This window comes from Chrysochloris asiatica, unplaced genomic scaffold (genome assembly GCF_000296735.1).
Source record: "Chrysochloris asiatica unplaced genomic scaffold, ChrAsi1.0 scaffold00152, whole genome shotgun sequence".
NCBI classification, from domain to species: Eukaryota; Metazoa; Chordata; class Mammalia; order Afrosoricida; family Chrysochloridae; genus Chrysochloris; species Chrysochloris asiatica.
Genome location: NW_006408670.1, coordinates 2,967,045 through 2,987,719, shown reverse-complemented (window position 1 = coordinate 2,987,719; position 20,675 = coordinate 2,967,045). Strand labels below are relative to the sequence as shown.

At 39.2% G+C, this 20,675-nt stretch overlaps 1 protein-coding gene across 2 annotated transcripts in view; it reads right to left on the bottom strand.

Annotated features, from left to right (window-relative positions):
- Positions 1–1,203: 1,203 nt before the first annotated feature.
- ZC4H2 (zinc finger, C4H2 domain containing) overlaps positions 1,204–20,675 on the bottom strand; it is a 107,968-nt gene continuing 88,496 nt past the window's right edge. Inside the window, exons 2-5 of one of the 2 annotated variants that reach the window (XM_006870796.1) lie at positions 17,583–17,754; positions 12,767–12,939; positions 11,826–11,988; positions 1,204–1,483 (exon numbers count right to left, since the gene is read on the bottom strand). In XM_006870796.1, the coding sequence (XP_006870858.1) occupies positions 1,370–1,483; positions 11,826–11,988; positions 12,767–12,939; positions 17,583–17,754 (622 nt within the window). In that variant the 3' untranslated portion in view covers positions 1,204–1,369. The remainder of the gene's footprint in view (positions 1,484–11,825; positions 11,989–12,766; positions 12,940–17,582; positions 17,755–20,675) is intronic. The other variant, XM_006870797.1, reaches the window with a different exon arrangement.

Genomic DNA, 20,675 nt, shown 5'->3' with positions numbered 1-20,675 from the left:
GTAAACACACAGACACTGTAACAACTTAAAACAATAGTTAAGGAAGGAAGGGAAAAAATCCACTCCCTACCCAGGGACTAAGATTTGGGGCTAAAATTTTTTTCAATCAGGCAAGCTCCATTCCTGCCTCTTAAGTCTGAAAGTGACTGACTAGAGACCTGGATTTGATGGAGAATAGAGATGTGGAGCTTGGGAAGCTCAGTGCCTTTTCTTTTGGAAGGGAAGGTACAACACTGAGACCACCTGTAAAATCTATAGAAAAAGGGTGGCCAGCAGTTGTCCTGAACTGAGGCTGCCTTATATAAGCAGAATGGAGACGAAATCCCACTCATGTGCACATGTAAAGTGACTGCCATCCATCTGAATCCTAAACTTCTCATCTGACTCCTAAGATATACAATGAATCAGGTGCAAGGTTAATAGTTTTAATAAAAGCTAAATAATATAAACCTGGGCTCTTTTCAACCTAAGGCAGTCCCTAATGCAGATTCCTCAGCCCCTGTGACTGCTGAGTTAGGCAGGGCTTGCAGAGTAGATCTGATTCCCTGATTTCACTGTGGGGAATTTGTAGGACTGATTTGCTTGAGCTATGTGAGAAGACCTACAGATTCCAGGATCCCCAAACACAACCAGTGCCAGAAAACCTTCATATATTTGTGGAAAGGAGTTGGGAGGAGGAGGACTTTAGAACAACAGCCAGATATCCTAAATAAAAATGAAAAGGAAGACCTGTCTAAGATACTTCTGAACTTTAAGGATGGCATGAAGATGGGGAAGATATATGCACCAAGTCTGCTGGGAAGTCCAATAAGCATCTTCAGAGCCTAAGACATGGGGCACACTGCGGTCTTCACTTGGAACAAGATATGCCCCCCACCCCCAGCCCTCAAACCTTACAGATCCTTAGGCCACTGGCCTCAGGCACAAGAGACAAGAGATCAAATCTTGGCCTTCTGTCCATCCATCCCTCAGCTCCAAACAATGGGAGGGGGAGGGGTTGAGATGATAATGGGAGAGAAAGAATCACCAGACACTCATAAGCACCTCTCTTCTTAAACTAGCAATCCCAACTTGTTGTTAAGTGCTATCAGTTCTTACTCATAGCAACCCTGTATAGGATTTCCAAGGAGCAGCTAGTGGGTTTGATCCACTAACCCTGTGCTTAGAAGTCCAGTGCTTATCCTACAGCATCACACTAGAACTCCAGAAATCCCAAGATGAGAAAGAAATACCAGTACGAACAAAGTGAGAGAGGGGTTGTGCTTCCATCACAATAAATAGGAGACTTGGTTGAAGTGGGAAAGGGTTGTTTCACATCAGGACATCAATTACCGTGGCCTAGAAGAAGGGTTATGTGCTCTCTCTTTCTTCATTCATCTTGCTTCCGTTTTGGCTTTTTGGGGTTCCTGGACCGGCTCTTGGCTTTACAGAGAGGGCATATGGGTGCATTTCGATGAATTTGCTGGTGACATGACAAGCAAGCCTGGTGGGGGGTACAGGACAAAGAAAGACAATGATTAGAGTTTTCTAGGCTATGGCTAAGCCTAGAAAGCAATTTGGATTTTCCATTAGGAGGGAGCAGTAATCACTGGCTGGAACTTGAGAAGGAGGAGCAGTGTTCTTTGAGCTATTGAAGTGTGGAGTAAGGGATTTAACTCAGGATAGAGATGGTACTGATAAAAAGTACACAAAATTGGAAATAAGGCAAAATGATGGCTTAATATCCATTCAATGTTATACTGGAACACTGTCTAATAGGCCCACATCCAAGGATTATTCTCTATGATTAAAAAACAACAACACACGAACACTGTCATTTATTAATCTCGATTCATAGCATCCCTGCATAGGGTTTATGAGGCTGTAAATCTTTATGGAAGCAGATGACCTCATCTTTATCTCATGAAGTGGCTGGTGGGTTTGAACTGATACTTTGCAGTTAACAGTCCAGTGCATAGGCTGCAGGACCACCAGAATAGGGATCAGCTATTTTTTTTTCTATAAGACACAAGATAATAAAGATTTTAGACTTTCTGAATCATATGGTGTGACACACAGGTGTCACACCACCTGTGTGACAGTATGTCTTGCTGTGGTGAATTGTGTGTTGGTATGATGCTATAAGATATGCCACTGGTATTTTAAATACCAGCAGGGTCACCCATGGTGGACAGGTTTCAGTGAAAAGATAAACAAGGAAGAAGGAGAGGCAGACTACTTCTGAATGTAGAGCCACTGAGAAGCTTATGAATAGCAGCAGAACATTGACAGATATAATGATGGAAGATGAAAAAATATGAATAGGACAAGAATATTGCAAGGTATAATTAAAGAAGATGAGCCCAGCAGTTTGGAAAGCACTCAAATACAACTGCCTCATCAAAGAGTTTACCATGATGATGCAAATGAAGTAAAACTTTCGGGACCTTCATTTGCTGATGGAGAACAACTCAAAATAAGGAGAAACAGCTGCAAATATCTATTAATAACGAGAACGAGGAATTAGTGAAGTAACAATCTAGGAAAATTGGAAATTGTCAAAAATGAAATGGAACACATAAAGATTGATATCCTAGGTGTTGTTGTTGTTGTTAGGTGCCATTGAGTCAGTATCAACTCATAGTGACCCTATGCACAACAGAATGAAATACTGCCTAGTCCTGGGCCAACCTCACTATCATTACTACGTTTGAGCCCACTGATGCTGCCAATGTGCCAGTTTATCTCGCTGGCGGTCTTCTCATCTTCTCTGACCTCACCAAACATGATATTCGTCTCCACTGACTGGTCCCTTCTGACAATATGTCCAAAGGATGAGAGACAAAGTCTGGTCATCATGGACTCCAAGGAGTATTCTGCCTGTACTTCTTTCAACACACATCTACTTGTTCTTTTGGCAGTACATGGTACTTTCAATAATCTCCTCCAACACAATAACTCAAATACATCTATTCTTTTATGGTCTTCCTTATTCACTGTCCAAATTTCACATGCATATGAGGTTATTGAAAATACCATGGCTTGGGTCAGGTGAACCTTAGTCCTCAAACTGACATCTTTGCTCATCAATACTTTAAAAAAGTCTTTTGCAGCAGATTTGCCTAATGTAATATATCATTGGATTTCTTGACTGCTACTTCCATGAATGTTGATGGTTAATCCGAGCAAAATGAAGTGTTCACAACTTCAGACTTTTATCCATTGGTAAGAATCTTGTTTATTGGTTCAGTGGTGAGGATTTCTGTTTTCTTTACATTGAGATGCAACCCATACCAAAGGCTATGGTCTTTGATCTTCATCAGTAAGTATTTTAAGTCCTCTTCACTTTCAGCAAGCTATTTTGTATCATCTGTACATTGTTGTTGTTGTTGTTAAATGCCGTCGAGTCGATTCCGACCCATAGCAACCCTGTATAGGGTTTCCAAGAAGCAGCTGGTGAGCATGCACTGCTGACCTTGCAGTTCAAATGACTTTGCAGTCTGGCACATTAACCCACAGCACCACACCAGGACTCCATCATCTGTTGGAGGTTGTTAATGAGTCTTCCTCCAATCTTGATGCCATGTTTTTCTTCATATAACCCAGATTCTTGGATTATTTGCTCAACATACAGGTTGAATAAGCATGGTGAAAGAATACAATCCTGTCTCACACCTTTCCCAATTTTAAACCATTCCGTGTTCCCTTGTTTTGTTTGAACAACTGCCTTTTGGTCTATGTACAAGTTCCTCATGAGAAAATTAAGTGATCTCAGAATACGCATTCTCTGCAATGCTGTCCATAGATTGTCATGATCCACACAATTGAAAGTCTTTGCATAGGCAATAAAGCACAGGTAAACATCATTCAGGTATTCTCTGCTTTCAGCCAAGATCCATTTTACATCCTCAATAATATCCCTCATTCCACGTCCTCTTCTGAATCCCGCTTGAACCTCTGGAAATTCTCTGTCAATGTATGGTTGCACCCATTTCTGTACTACCTTTAGTAAAACTTTATTCACATGGAATATTAATGATATTGTCCAATGATTTCTGCATTCCGTTGGGAAATGGACTGGTATTGGCCATTTTGAATCTCATAATAAACATATTGTTTACTATACCAGGAATGACAAATTCAAAAGGAAGGGAGAAGCATTCATCATCAAAAGAACACAACACTGTCTGTGATATAATATAAGGAAGACCAGTTAATACCAACATTATTCAAATTTACAAACCAACTACTAAATCCAGCGATGATGAAATTGAAGAATTCTACTTGACAGCACTTAACAACAACCACCTACTAATTCAGTATGAAATTGATCAGACATGCAGTCAAGATGCATTGATAATTACTGGTGACTGGAATGTGAAAGTTGGAAACAAAGAGGGCAGATTAGTAGCTGGAAAATATGGCTTTGGTTATAGAAATGATGCTGGAGAGCAGATGATAGGATTCTGCAAGTCCAATGACTTACTGCAACACGGACCTCACAGGAAAACATGGGAATCAAATTGACTTCATACAGTGGAAAACCTCAATATCATCAGCCAAAACAAATTCAGGGGCAGACTATGGAATAGACTATCAAGTCCTCACATGCAAGTTCAGGCTGAAGATGCAGAAAATTAAAACAAAACCACAATAATAAAAATATGACCTTGAATAAATCACACCTAGATTCAGAGACCATCTCAAGAACAGATTTGATGCATTAGATACTAATGATTGAAGACTGAAATAGCTCTGGGGTGACATCAAGAACATCGTGCAGGAGGAAAGCAAAAGGCCATAAAAGACAGGAAAGAAAGAAAAAACAAAAATGGATATCAGAAGTGATTCTGTAACTTTCTCTCCAATACAGAGATGCTAAAGCTAATGGAAGAAATGTGGAAGTAATATTGCTGAAAAGTAAATGTCAAAGGGCAGCTAGAGTAGAGTTACAAAGTCAAGTATTATAATGAAATGTGCAAAGACCTGGAGTTAGAAAACCAAACAGGCAGATCATGTTTTGCATTTCTTAAGTTGAAGGAACTGAAGATAAAATTCAAGCCTCAACTTGCAGTATTAGAGGATTTCATGGGCAAAATATTGAATGATGCCTAAAGAATCAAAAGAAGAAGAGAGGTATACACAGAGTCATTGTACCAAAAAGAAACGGTAGCTGTTCAACCATTTCAAAAGTTAGCAAATGATCAAGAATCAATAGTAATGAAGGAAGAAATCCAAGCTGCACTAAAGGTATTAGTGTAAAACAAGGCTCCAGAAATTGATTTAATACAAACTGAAATCTTTCAACAAACTAATGTAGCACCAACAAACTAATGTAGCACTGGAGGTACTCATTCATCTATTCCACTCATCTATGCAATCTATTGAAAAAAATCCTTATTTATGCCCATTAATATCACATGCAAGTAAAATATTGCTGAAAGTAATTAAAAAACAGCCACAAGAGTACACCAACAGGGAATTGACAGAAACTCAAGCCAGATTCAGAAGACTATGTGAAACTAGGGATATCATTGCTGGTGTCAGATGGATCATGGCTTAAAATAGAAACTACTTTAAGTAGAGATGTTTACTTGTGCTTTATTGACTATGGGAAGGATTTCAATTATGTGGATCATGACAAGCTATGGATAACATTTCCAGAATACTTGATGTGCTCATGAGGATCCTGTACATAGACCAAGAGACAATCATTTGAACAGAACACAGTGATACTGAATCGTTTATAATCAGGAAAGGTGTGTGCCAGGGCTGTATTCTATCACCATATTTATTCAAACTGTAAATTGAGCAAATAATCCGAGAAGCTGGATTATATGAATAATGTGACATCAGGATTGGAGGAAGACTTATTAACAACCCGTGAGATGCAGATGATAAACCTTGCTTGCTGAAATTAAAGATAACTTAAAATATTTACTGATCAATATCAAAGACCACAGGCTTCAGTATGGACTGCAGCTCAATACAAAGATAACAAACATCCTCACAACTGGACCAATAAATGACATCAGGATAAATGGAGAAAAGATTGAATTTGTTAATGACTTCATTTTGCTTGAATCCACAATAAACACTCATGGAAGCAGCAGCCAAGATATCAAATGACGTATTGCTTTAGGAAAATCTGCTGCACCAGACCTCTTTAAAGTGTTCAAAAAAAAAAAAAAGTATAATTTTGAGGACTAATGTGTGACTTACACAAGTCAGGTATTTTCAATAGCCTCATATACATATGAAAGTTAGACAATGAATAAGGAAGTCCAAAGAAGAATCGATGCATTTTATTTATGGTAGTGGAGGTATGTGTTGGAAGAAGATCAGCCAGACTGCTCCTCAGAAGACAGAAATATGAGCCTTTGTCTCTCATACTTCAGACATGTTACCAGGAGATATCAGTCCTTGTAGAAGGATATCATGCTTGGTAAAGTGGAGGGTCAATGAAGAAGAGGAAAATCACTAGAGATAGATTGGCACAGTGGCAACAGCAATGGGCTCAAGATAATAACAGTTGTGAGAATGGAGCAGGACCCATCAGTGTTTAGTTCTGCTGTGAATACAGTTGCTATAAGTTTAAATCTACTTGATAGCAACTAACAACTTTTCTGAGAGTTTATCCCATGGATGTATACTGAATTTTGTCAAATCCTTTATCTGTGTCAATTAATATGATGTTCTTTAGACTGTTAATATAATGTGTTACACAGATTGTTGTGTTTTTTAAAAAATAGTGAATCAACTTTGAATCTGTGGAAGAAATGCCACTGGGACATGGTGTGTAATTCTTGTTATATATTGCTGAATTGTATTTCTTAATGTTTTTTTTTTTTAAGATTTTTGGGTCTTTGTTCATAAAAAATATTATTCTGTCTTTTTTGTGTTTGTGTTTGCTGGATTTGGTACAAGAGTAATACTGGCTTCATAAAATGAATTCTTATTGTAGTTGTTAGGTGCCATCGAGTTGGATGCAACTCATAGCAACCTTAAGTACAACAGAATGAAATACTATCTGGTCCTGAGCCATCCTCAAAACCATTACTATATTTGAGCCCATTGTTGTGGCCAATTTTTTTTTTTTTTTTTTTTTTGCTGAGTTTCTAAAAGCATGATGTCCTTCACAGGGACTGGTGCTTCCTCATAACATGTACAAAAAATGTGAACTGAAGACTTGCCATTCTTGCTTCTAAGGAGCATTCCAGTTGTACTTCTTCCAAGACAAATTTGGTAAAGTTAATATTCTTCACCAACACCATAATTTAAAGTCATCAGTTCTTCTTTGGTCTTCCTGATTCATAATCTAGCATTTGCTTGCTTAAGGGGCAATTGGAATTACCACATCTAGGGTGAAGAGAACCATAGTCATCAAAGCAATATCTTTGCTATTTAACATTAAAAAAAAAATTTTTTTTCAGGTTTGTCCAATGAAATGCATCATTTTATTTCCTTAATGCTAGGTGGTGATTGTGAATCCAATAAAAATTAAATCTGTGAAAACTTTAATATTTGACCATTAATCATTATGCTGTTTATGGGAACAGTTGTGAGGATTTTGTTTTCTTTAAGTTGAATATAATCTATGCTGAAAAATGTTGTCTTTGAAGTTCATCATTAAGTGCTTCAAGTCCTCTTTGCTTTCAGCAAGCAAGGTTGTGGCATCAGTATATTGCAGGTTGTTAATGAGTCTTTCTCCAATCATTAAAGTCCAGCTTCACGGATTATTTGCTAAGCATACAAACTGAATAAGGATGGTGGAAGAATACAACCCTGAAAAACAACTTTCCTGATTTTAAACCATATATATATATAATGTTTTATTGTGAATTATATGATATTGCCATGGTTCCAATCCCCTCCATGCATCATCAACCAACCAAAGGGTATACCCTGCAAGCCTGTTCCCTACACTACCCACCCCCAAGTCTTCAGCACACAGTCGCTCTCCCTCTCTGGATCTAAAGTCCCCAGCTGCTCCATCGCTCCACGTCATCTTCTCTGCCTCTATCTCAGGCATCACTGCTTCTCTGGGTAGGGTCCCGCTCTCAGCTCTTCTCCACTGATGGTCCTAGGGACCTCCGCTCCTAGACTGGAAAGTTAATCACTCCCTTCCTTGCTATAAAACGTCTACCTTTATATTGCCAACCCTCACAATCAGTCCTGATAACAATTATTCACTATTGTATCACAAGAGACCCATCTGCATTTCATTTCATCAGCTCTGCCTAGACAGATTGGATATTACTCACTGGAGATTCTGCCTTCCTCCATGCCCCTTGGCTCTAGGTTCCCTCTTGAAAGCTTGTAAGCCAGTCACTTCTTGCTTTTGTAGCCTCCCCCGCCCCACTTTGGGTAGCCAATGGAATGCCTTTGCATTGTCAGTAAAACACTGGTAAACATCTTTACGGTATTCTCTGCTTTCAGGTCAAGATCCATTTGACATAAGCAATCCTATCTCTCATTCCACCTCCTTTTCTGAATCTGGCTTAAATTTCTGGCAGTTCCCTGTCAATGTACTGCTGCAAACCATTTTTTAATTTTATCTTAAGGATATTGTTCCATACTTTTGCATTCTTTTGGAATACCTTTCTTTGAAATAGGCACAAATATGAGTGTTTTCCAGTTAGTTAGCTTTCAAATTTCTTGATACAGTCAAGTAAGCACCTCCCAGAGCTGTACCCATTTGGTGAAACATCTCAATTGGTATTTTGTCAATTCCTGAAGCTTGATTTTATATCAGTACCTTCAGGGCAGGGTAGGTTTCTTACTTTAATACCTTGGTTCTTGATCATATGCTACCTCCTGAAATGGGTGGAAGTCAACCAATTATTTTTGGTACAATGACTCTGTGAAGATATAAATTGGAAGATTTCCATCTTCTTTTGATGGTTCCTACATTTATGCTTCCCATATTTCCCCCACAAAATTCTTAATTGCAACTCAAGGCTTGAAATTTTTCTTCAGTTCTTTCAGCTTGTGAAATGCTGAGATTGTTTTTTCCTTTTGACTTTCCAACTCCAGGTCTTTGCACATTTCATTATAATACTTAACATTGTCTTCTCGAGCCATCCTTTGGAATCTTATGTTTATTTCTTTTATTTCATTATTTGTTTCATTTGCTTTAGCTATTCTATGTTCTAGAGCAAGTTTCAAAGTCTCTTCTAACAGTCATTTTGGTCTTTTCTTTCTTTTCTGTCTTTCTAATTATCCTTTGCTTTTTTTCATGTATGATATCCTTGATGTCATCCCAGAACTCATCTAGATTTTAAACACTGGTGTTTAATGAGTCAAATCTATACTTGAGATTCAACAACTCATCTGTCAAGTTGTTATAATGTGGTTCCTTTCATAAGCTATGCCACCCACATTACAAATACCAGCAGGGTCACCCATGGTAGACAGGTTTCAGTTGAACTTCCATAGTAAGACAGACTAGGAAGAAGGACTTGGCCACTTAATTTCTGGAAAAAACAAACAAATAAACAAAACAAAACTGAAAAACAGTCCAACGAAAACCTTATGAACAGCAGAGGAAATTGTCTGATATAATGCCAGCAGTAAGACCTATATGTTAGAAGGTACTCAAAATATAACTGGGGAAGAGCTGCCTCCTCAAAGTAGAGTTGACTTTAATGATGTGGATAGCGTAAAAGTTACAAGACTTTCATTTACTTATGTGGAATGATTCAAATAAGAAATAGCTGCAAATATCCATTAGTAATTATAATATTGAATGCAGAAAGCATGAATCTAAGAAAATCAGAAGTCCTCAAATGAAATTGAATGAATAGATTGATAACTTAGGTATTAATGAGCTGGATTTTACTACTGGATATTTTATATGGTCTTCTGTAGCAGGGAAAGTGTGCACAAGGGCTGTATTCTTTCACCACATGTATTTAATCTATATGATGAGCAAGTAATCTGAAAAGCTGGATTATATGAATAACATGGCATCAAACTTGGGGGATGATTCATTAGCAACCTGCGATATACAGATGATGCAATCTAGCTTGATGAAGGGGAAGAGTACTTAAAATGCTTACTGATGAAGATCAAAGACCACAGCCCTCAGTATGAATTGCATCTTAGTGTAAAGAAAATAAAACTCCTCACAACTGTATCAATAAATAACATAACAATAAATGGAGAAGTTGTCAAGGACCTCAATTTGCTTGGATCTATAGTCAACACTCAAGGAAGCAACAATCTAGAAATCAAATAACATACTGCAATAAGAAAATATGCTGCACAAGACCTCTATAGAATGTTCAAGAATAAAGATAACAGTTTGTGGACTAAGGTGTGTCTGACAGGAAGAAAATAAAAGGGTATTTTCAATTGCCTCATACACATGTAAAAGTTGGGCAGTGAATAAAGAAGACCACATTAGAATAGACACATTTGTTTTATGGTGTTAGAGAAGAATATTAACAAACAAATCTGCCTTAGAACAACTATAGCCAGAATGTGCCTTAGGAGCAAGAATTGGATAGACTTCATCTCTCATACTTTGAACATATTATCAGGAGAGACCAGTCTCTGGAGAAGGACATTATACTTGGTAAAGTGGAGGGTCGGCGAAAAAGAGGAAGACCCCTGATAAGATGGGTTGGCATGGTAGCAGCAGCAATGGGTTCAAGCATACAGCAATTGTAAGAATGGCACATGATCAGCCAGTGCTTCATTCTGTTGTGCATAGGGTCAGTATGAGTTGGACTTCACTCAATGGCACCTAACAAAACAAAATGGTCATTGTCACAACTCCACAACTCCACAACTTTATGTAAAAGAAGTCATAAACAATACTTAAATAAATGGACATGTATCAGTTAAAAATGATTTACAAAATCAAGGAGCAGCTGGAAGTTTGCCTCAGAGTCCTGCTCTAGAACGATATTCCTAAGTTTGGCTATTTATTATCAAAGTCCCAGAATCTGTGAGATTACATGGGTAAACTGCAGACAGTTTTTGGCCAGTAGAGATGCAAATTATTACTGCTTTGAAGAACACAAAACCACAAAGATTACAGTGTTTTGCCCTGTAGGACATTAATCAGAATCTCTGGATGGTGCAAAAGGTTAATGCACTGGGATACTAACTGAAAAGCTAGAGGTTCATGACCACCCAGAAATGACTAAGAAGAAAGGCCTGATGATCTACTTCCAAAAAACCAAACCATTTAAAACTCTATGGAATATATAATTCTATTCTGACACACATGAGCTTGCAATGAGTAGGAATCAACTCGATGGCACCATATTTAGAATATTGTTGTTATGTGCTGTGGAGTTGGTTCCAACTCATAGCGATCCTGTACAAGGTTTCCAAGGTTGTAAATCTTTATGGGATTAGAAAGTCTCATCTTTCTCCCACAGAACAGCTTACCATGAGATTAGCAGCCTGATTCATAACCACTACACTACCAGAGCTCCTATTTAGAATATTAACCAGTTCTATATCTCACTTTGCAAACGGATTTCAGAATTCTTTTTCTTTCCTGACTATATAAATATCTGTTACTCAAATATTGTTGGAGCCAGTTTGTAATCTTGCTGGTTCCCTCATTAAAGACACATGCTCACTATAAATTGGTATGAAAGTCATGTCAATTGAAAATTATACTGTAGAAGGGACTGCCAATCTCCCAATATTCTAACCCTTCTGAAGGTACAAGGCAACAATCCACTAAAACATATTCATGCCACCCCTTCCTCTGTGTTCCAAGCAAAGGCTGTTTTAGGAAGGCCCAAAGTCAGTAAAGCCAAAGCCCCAGACACAGTCTTCCATGGGCCTGTCCTGCTTCCACACCCCACGCCCAGCTCACTCACCTTCATAGGTGGAGGCTGCTGTCTGAAGGTGGCTGTCTGCCGAGTGTCCTGCTTTCTAGCTACTTGGAGTTGTTGGGCAGCGGCGGCTGCAGCGGCCAAGGACTCAGGGATAGGAGGCTCCTGAGGCTCTGTCTGCCACTCTGCTTTCTGCTTCTCAAAGTAACTTTGGAAATAAAAGACACTGGCTGGATCATTCTGAAAGCAAGGAAACTTTGCCCCTTTTAAGAACTCCATTCCACAGAACCAAGGGTTGGACTGTGGCTCACTACAGAAAGTACTGTCCTCAGCACTAGGCTCTTCTCCCTGTGTACCAGGCCCATTATTTTCTGGGACAGGTAATCCTCCTACTCCTTCTTTCTGACACAAGTCCTTACTGTGTATCCCGTGATTTGATTTCTTTTGCAGTTTCCTATTTAAGTGTCCTTAGGCCTCTGCTGACATACCTCTAAAATATGAAGCTCACCACCTCCACAAGTAGCCTGCTCTACCTTTAGAAAGTACTTCCTTATACTGAGCCGAACTCTTTATCTCTGTAAGGTAGACTTAGATCTTAATTCTGGAGGTCATAAGATGATTTCCCAGTCTAGCACCTGGAGACCACAAATTTTAGTCTTCTGTGTTCTCAAAGGTTTCTAGACATCCTTTCTAGAATTTGACTTGGGTGGGACCTGACCTCATAAGAGTTATAGACATTGTCTAAAATTGTCAAAAATCACAATTTAAAAAAAATATATTTAGTAGTTCTAATCTAATCATCCTTTTTCTAGTACAACAACCCAGCACAGAAACTTGTCTGAGGTCATGCAAAGAGTTAGTCAGTCACTGATAGGCCTAGGGTACCCTAAATTTCAGGCCATGTTTTGTGTGTATATACATGCCTCTGTGTGTCTTTGTGTATTTATGCATGTGTGTGTTTCAGGGACAGGAGGCAGATAGCTTACTCCAAGGAGAGCTTTTCTTCCTCTTCACACAGGTCCGGGAGCCTCTGTAGGCCCAAAGTCATGCGCAGGGCATCCACATGTTCCTTCAATGGCTTATATTCATCATGTAGCCGACGGGTAGACTCTAGCAGCTTGTTTAGGTCATTCTCAGACTGTTTGATGGTGTTCTCCATCTAAAATGTAGAAAGGGGTGGGCACACAGACAAGACCTTAGCTTATAGCTGATTGAGTAATAAATAGCACAGACTTCAGAGCCAAACCAATCTGTAATCAAGGCTCAATTTCTTCATCTGTATAATGGCATAAAATAGTTGCTACCTCATACAATTCTGGTGAGAATTAAATGACCAAAATCATATAAAGTGCTAGTACAGGGGATAACACAGAGCAAAGGCTCTGTCAATAGCTATCATTTGTGGCACTGTAGGATAAGCACTGGACTGCTAATCACAAGGTTGGTGGTTCAAACCCACCAACCACGCCTCAGAAATCCTACACCAGGTTGCTCTGAGTTGGAATCAACTCAACAGCATTTAACAACAACAAAAATTCAAATATAAAGCGCCCTGGTGATATAGTGGTTTAAACATTAGGGTACTAACTGTAAGCAGTTCAAACCCACCAGCTGCTTTGCAAGAGAAAGATGAAGCTATCTGCTCCTGTAAAGATTTACAATTTCAGAAACCCTTAGGAGCAATTCTACTCTGTCCTATAGGGTTGCTATGAGTCAGAATAGATTCAGTGGCAGTGGGTTTAGTTTTGGGGTTTTATTCAAATATAGCATTTTAGACCTGTAATGACTCTTAGAACTCATTTGTTGTGTTGTTGCTAAATGCTGTTGAGTCAGTTTTGACTCATAGCAACTCTGTATAGGGTTTCCATCCCTATACAAGATTTAGCTCATCCTAATAACATCGAGTTGGAACCAACCTGACAGTGTTCAACCACAACAACAATGACATCATGCAGATCAGAGAACTAACACTCAGAGAGATGAAGGAACATCCTTGAGGAAACACTTTTTAGAGGCAAAGGCTCAGGGCTTCTGCTTCCTGGACCAATGATCTTTCTCTTAGATTACTGCTGTTGTTGTGTGCCGTCGAGTCAATTCTGACTCTAGCAACCCTATACGATGTTTCCAAGTAGTGGCTGGTGGGCTTGAACCTCCAGCCTTTCAGTTAGCAGTTCAGTGCTTATCCGACAGCATCGCACCAGGACTCCTTCTCTTAGATGGTGGTGGTAGTGGTTATGTGCTGTAGAGTCGGTTCTGACTCATAGCGACCCTGTTACAACGTTTCTGAGGCTGTAAATCTTTACAGGAGCTTAAAGCCTCATCTTTCTCCCACAGAACATCTGGTAGTTTCAAATTACTGACCATGAGATTAGCAGCCCGATTCATAACTACTACGCTACAAGAGCTCCTTTTTCTTAGATAAGTAGTTCTCAAACTGCGGTCCCTAGACAAGATTCAGCATCACCTTTGAACTTATTGTTGTTGTTGTTAGGTGCCATTGAGTAGGTACCAACCCATAGTGACCTTATGCACAACAGAACAAAACACTGCCCGATCCTGGGCCAACCTCACAATTGTTGCCATGCTTGAGTCCATAGATGCTACCACTTGGCTAATCCATTTCGTTGGGCTCTTCTTCTTTTTCTCTGACTCTCCACCTTACCAAACATTATATCCTTCTCCAGTGACTGGTCCCTCCTGACAATATGTCCGAAGTATGTGAGATGAAGTTTGGCATCTTGGCCTCCAAGGAGCACTCTGGCTGCACTTCTTCCAAAACAGATCTATTGGTTCTTTTGGCAGCCCATGGCACTTTTAGTATTCTCCTCCAACACCATAACTCAAATGCATCAATTCTTCTATGGTCTTCCTTATTTACTGTCCAGCTTTCGCATGCATAGTCCTCAAGCTGACATCTTTGCTCTTTAACACTTTAAAAAGGTCTTGTGCAACAGATTTGCCTAAGGCCATACGTCATTTGATTTCTTGACTGCTGCTTCCTTGAGCTGATCCAAGAAGAATGAAGTCCTTGACAATGTCAATCTTTTATCCATTGATAAGAATGTTGTTTATTGGTCCAGTGGGGAGGATTTTTGTTTTCTTTACATTGAGATGTAATTCATACTGAAGGCTGTGCTCTTTGATCTTCATCAGTAAATGTTTTAAGTCCTCTTCACTTTCCACAAACAAGGTTGTATCATCTGCAAATTACAGGTTGTTATTGAGTCTTCCTCCAATCCTGATGCCACGTTTTTCTTCATATAACCCAGCTTCTTGGATTATTTCCTCCGCATACAGGTTGAATAATATGGTGAAAGAATACAACTTTGTCGCACACCTTTCTTAATTTTAAACCATTCAGTGCTCCCATGTTCATCCTCATCAGCCTTGTAGTTGTATGCAACTGAGTTAATTCTAATTCATAGTGACCACTATGCAGGACAGAGTAGAACTTCCTCATAAGGTTTCCTAGGCTAAAATCTTTATGAGATAGTGTCTTAATGGTGCAGTAGTTATGTGCTCAGCTTCTAGCCAAAAGGTCAGAAGTTCGAATCCACCAGCCTCTTCACAGGTGTTCTAATCTGTCCTATAGGGTCACTGTGAATTGGAATAGACTTGAAGACAATGGATTTTAATTTTAATCATTATGGGAGCAGATTGCTAGGTCTTTTCCCCTGCAGACCAGTCAGTGGGCTTGAAATGCCAAACTGTCAGTTAGCAACCATTTCACCACCAGGTCTCTTTTATTAATCATTCCAAAAATCAAACCTACTGCTGTCAAGCAAGTTCAGACTCATAGCAACCCTATTGTTGTTAAGGGCGTTTGAGTTGGTTCCGACTCATAGCGACCCTATATAAGTTTTCTGAGGAGGAGCTGGTGGGTTTGAATTGCCTACCTTGCGGTAGCACCACACTAGAATTCCATAGGATAAAATAAAATTACCCTAAAGGATTTCAAAGACTGTAAATCTTTATGGAAGCAGACTTTAACATCTTTCTCCTGAGGAGCAGCTGATGGGTTTGAACCTCTGATCTTTTTGTTAGCAGATGAGCACTTTAACCATTGTGCCACCAGGTTTATCTTATTAGTTGTTGTTATTGTTAAGTGCCATTGAGTCACATCTGATTCACAGTGACCCTACATAGGATTTCTGTGGAGCCGCTGGTAGTTTTGAAAAGTCAACATTGTATACAGCAGTCCAGTGTTTATCCACAGTGCCACACCAGGACTCTATTGTGGCTGTTGTTAAGTGTTGTCCAGTCGTTTCCAACTCATAGTGACTCTGTAAAAGGTTTCTAAGGAGCAGCTGTTGAGTTTTAACCACGGACCTTGAAGTTCAAACCAACCTTGAGGTTCAGTGCATTATTCTACAACACAACACCAGGACTCTATTTAGAGAGATGTAAATAAAAACTACAGTGAGATACCATCTCACCCCTATAGCATGGTTAATAGCTTAAAAAAAAAATGGGTAAGGATTTGGGGAGATCAGAACCTTTATCCACTGTTGGTGGAAATGTAAAATGGCATAACCATTGTAGAAAATACTATAGAAATTCCTCAAAAATCTAGAAAGAGAACTATACCTTATGACCCAGCAATTCCACTCCTAAGTAAATACTCTCAGGCCTAAAAGTAACAATATAAACAGACAAATGTATACCAATGTTTACTGCAGCATTATTCATTATAGTAAAAAGGTGGAAACAATCCAACATTCACCTGCCCATCAACAGACAAATGGATAAATAAAATGTGGTGCATACACACAATGGACTACTACTCAACCTAAAAGAAAAATGAAGTCCAGATACATGTTACAATATGGATGAATGTCAGGCATTATGCTGAGTGAATTAAGTCAATTACAAAAGGAAAAAATATTGTATGGTTTCATTTATATGAAATGACAAGAAAAGGTAGTTAATTTGATAAGATCCTTGGCCTGGTAACATCAAGAAATAAGTACTGACACAGAAATGAATTTCCCAAGCATATAAACTTAGTTCCTTCAAATGTAATTTTAAAAATATTTATTGTCATAGGCTCTAAAAGTTGGAAGAAATCTTACAGTTGAATACCTCAAAGCGTACAGGGTCACTATGAGTCAGAACTGACTCCACGGCACATAACAACAACAACAACTCTCCAGGTGAAAGAATCACCAATATAATAACCCAGAGAGATGCTGCTTGAATACCTCAAAACGTAGGGTGCTTATCATCTTAGCATATCATTTACATTCCACATTATAAGAATCTCCAAATAAGAGACTCTAATGAGGGAGTCCCATCATGATAGGTAGGCAGAGATGATTTATTTTGCTTAGATGGGAGATGTGGAGCCCTTTAAGCTATACTTTAGAGGTAGCTATCAATTCTGCTTTCCTTCAAGCATAATAGAGCTGAAAGTGCCCTTAAAGATAATTGAGATCCACTCAAAGTTCAAAGAAGGAAACTGAGGCCAAATGAGAAAACACTGCAGTCAGTAGTGACAAAGTCAGGGCTAGACCACAGAACTCCTGGCTCTTTCCAACCATTTCCTACTCACCCTGGTTTGCCACAACAGTATCTTAAGGAAAGGCCATAGTACTCGCTATTGCTACTTCCTCATGAGGCCTGGTGTGGTGCAGTGGGCTAATGCACTGGACTGCAGTCAGTTTGAACCACAAGGTCCATAGTTCAAACTCACTATCCACTCACTGGAAACCCTATACCAGCTCACTATGGGTTGGAACCGACTTGATGGCACTTAACAACAACATGGGACCTAGAGGGAGACTCCAAGAGGCAGCCACATACCACATTGATGTCAGCATGAATCAATCGGAGTTCCTCCACATGAGCCATCTTCTCTTGTAGCAGAAGGTCCATTTCCTGCTTGTATTCCTTCAGGTGCCTCTCTTCAGATTCAAGGGCCTCAAACTCAGCCTTCAAACGGGCTTTGATCTTCTCCATCTGCAGAGTCTTACTCCTGCAATTCCCAAAAAGCAGAAAACAGGTCATCAGGAGAAAAGAAAAAAAAAAATGGGAATGAAGTACCCTATGCCAGGGTAACTTTTCAAAGCCTCCTGCTCTCAGGAGGAGTTGACCTGAAGCTATCTTTAAAAAGCTAGATTATTTATTCTGAAATTATGGTTCTCAAGTGAGGATAATTTTGGTCTTTTATGAAGAAAAACAACCACTCATCTGAGAGTTTGTAGTACTTACATGCTGCTGTGATACTGGAAGTTATGCCACTGTATTTTTAAATAGCAGCATGGTCACCCATGGTGGACAGATTTCAATGGAGCTTCCAGACTAAAACAGACTAGGACGAAGGAAAGGTGGACAATTTCTGAAGGGTTAGCCTTTGCAAAATATGAATAGCAGATCATTGTCAGATACAATGCTGGAAGATGAGCCCCTCAGGATTAAAGGCACTCAAAATAGACTAGAGAAGAGATGCCTCCTCAAAGCAGAGTTGGCCATAATGGGATCATACGGGACCTTCTTTAGCTATTGGGGCACAAATCAAAATGAGGAGAAAAAGTTGCAAACATCCATTAATAAGCAGAATGTGGAATGAATTTAGGAAAATTGCAAGTTGTCAAAAATGAAATGCAACCCCTAAAGTTTGATATCTTTGGCAAAACAAGGCCAGGCCAACTGTGGAAATGACCATCAATTACTCTATGCAAGTTCAGGCTGAAGCTGAGGAAAATTAAGGCAAATCCACAAGAGTCAAAATATGACCTTGATTATATTCTACGTGAATGTACAGACCATCTTAAGAACAGATTTGAAGCATTAGACACTAATGACCAAAGACCAGAAAAGCTCTGGGATATTTCAAGAAATCACACAGGAAGAAACCAAAAAAAGATAAGAAAGAAAAGACCAAAATGGATATCAGAAGTCTTTGAAACTTGCTAGTGAACATAAAGGGCAGCTTGAGAAGACAAAGTCAAGTATTATAATTATATTTGCAAGGATCTGGAGTCAGTAAACCAAAAGGGAAGAATACTCTCAGCATTTCTCAAGCTGAAAGAATTGAAGAAAAAATTCAAGCCTCAGGTTGCAATATTGAAATATTCTATTGGCAAAATGAACCCTGGTGGCATAGTGGATTACACGTTGGGCTGCTAAACTCAAGGTCAGCAGTTCAAATCCGCAAGCCAGTCTGGAAGAGAAAGGGGAAGCTTTCTGCTCCCATAAAGCTGTCCAGCATCAGAAATCCTATACAAGGTCACCAAGAGTCAAAACCAACTCCATGGCACACAAAAACAAACAAACAAAAAATGACAATAATAATGGGAAATGGACAGGGACATAATCACAGTGGACTAGAGTGGAGAGTGAAGCATCCACCTGATATGAAGTGAGGAGAGATGCACAAGAACACCCATACTTGCAGAAAGTAACCATCTGACCTAGCTTCAATGGCTGGATGACCAGAACTCGACTAGAGGAAGAAAGAAGAAGAAAAAACGTGTAATCTAGCACAATTTGATGAACTTGGTCTATGCTTATGGATATAGTACCTTAAAAGAGGGAGCGAATCTTTACAGCGAGGATCATTCCCTCCCCTTCTGTACACAAGTTTGACAGGGATGGGCATCTTAGACATTGGCTACACAAAATGGGGGGGGGGGTGATACAAAGGCATGAAGTGACTGGTTTACAAGTTTTCAAGAGGAAGCTTAGTTCCAGAGGGTGCGGGGGAAGGTAGAATCTCCACTGAGTGGTTTCCAACCTGTCTGGACATGGCTGGTGAAAGATGGGGATAAGACTCTTGTGGTTCAATAGTAAATAACTGCTATCAGGACTGATTGTGAATGTTGCAAATGTAAAGGTAGATGTTTCGTAACAAAAGGAGGGTAGTGGTTGATCTTGCAGTCCAGGAGCAGAGGTCCTGGGACCATTAAGGAGAAGAGGGGAGTGCAGGACCCTATTCAGAGAAGCAGCAATACCAGAGATGATGGCGTGGAGATATGGAGTGGCTGGGGAGTTTAGACTCAAGGAAGGAGGTGGGCTGTGTGCGGGCAGTTGCAGGGGGGCTGGCATGCAGGTTATGCCCTTTGATTGTTTGAATGGTTATATATTCCTGAGTACTTCAGTGTACATCCAAAAACAAACAAACAACAACAAAAATAACCAGAGGGATTAGAAGCAAATACTGTTGAATAATGATGCATGGAGGGGATTGTAATCATTGCAATGAAATACAACTAGGTAAATGTAAGCTGATGCTCTCCCATGTAAACTATCACTCAATTCACAATAAAAACTTAAAATAATAATAATGGGAAGAAGCATCAAAAGAAAATGGAAGAAATATAGTCACTGTGCCCAACAGAACGGTTTGATGTTCACCCATTTCAAGAGGTACCATATGATCAAAAACCAATGATACTACAGGAAAAGGTCTAAACTGCACAATGGAATTAGTAAAAACAAAACAAAACAAGGTTCCAGGAATTGTTGGAATACAAAAATGTTTCAGCAAACTGATGCAGCACTGAAGGCGCTAATTCCTCTATGCCAAGAAATCTTGAAAGCAGCTACCTGGTCAACTGATTAGAAGAGATCCATACTTGTACCCATTACAAAGACAAGAGACTCAACAGAATGCAGAAATCATCAAACAGTATCATTAATAACATATGCAAATACAATTTTGGTGAAGATAATTAAAAAACATCTATAGCAGTACATCAACAGGGAACTGCCAGATATTCAAGCAGGATTATGAAGAGATGTGGAACTACAGATATCACTGCAAACATCAGCTGGAATTTAAGTGAAAGCAGAGAGTAACAGTAAGACGTTTACTTGTGTTATATTGACTGTGCAAAGGTTTTTGACTGTGTGGATATTAAAAATTATGGATAACATTTTAAACAATGTATACAT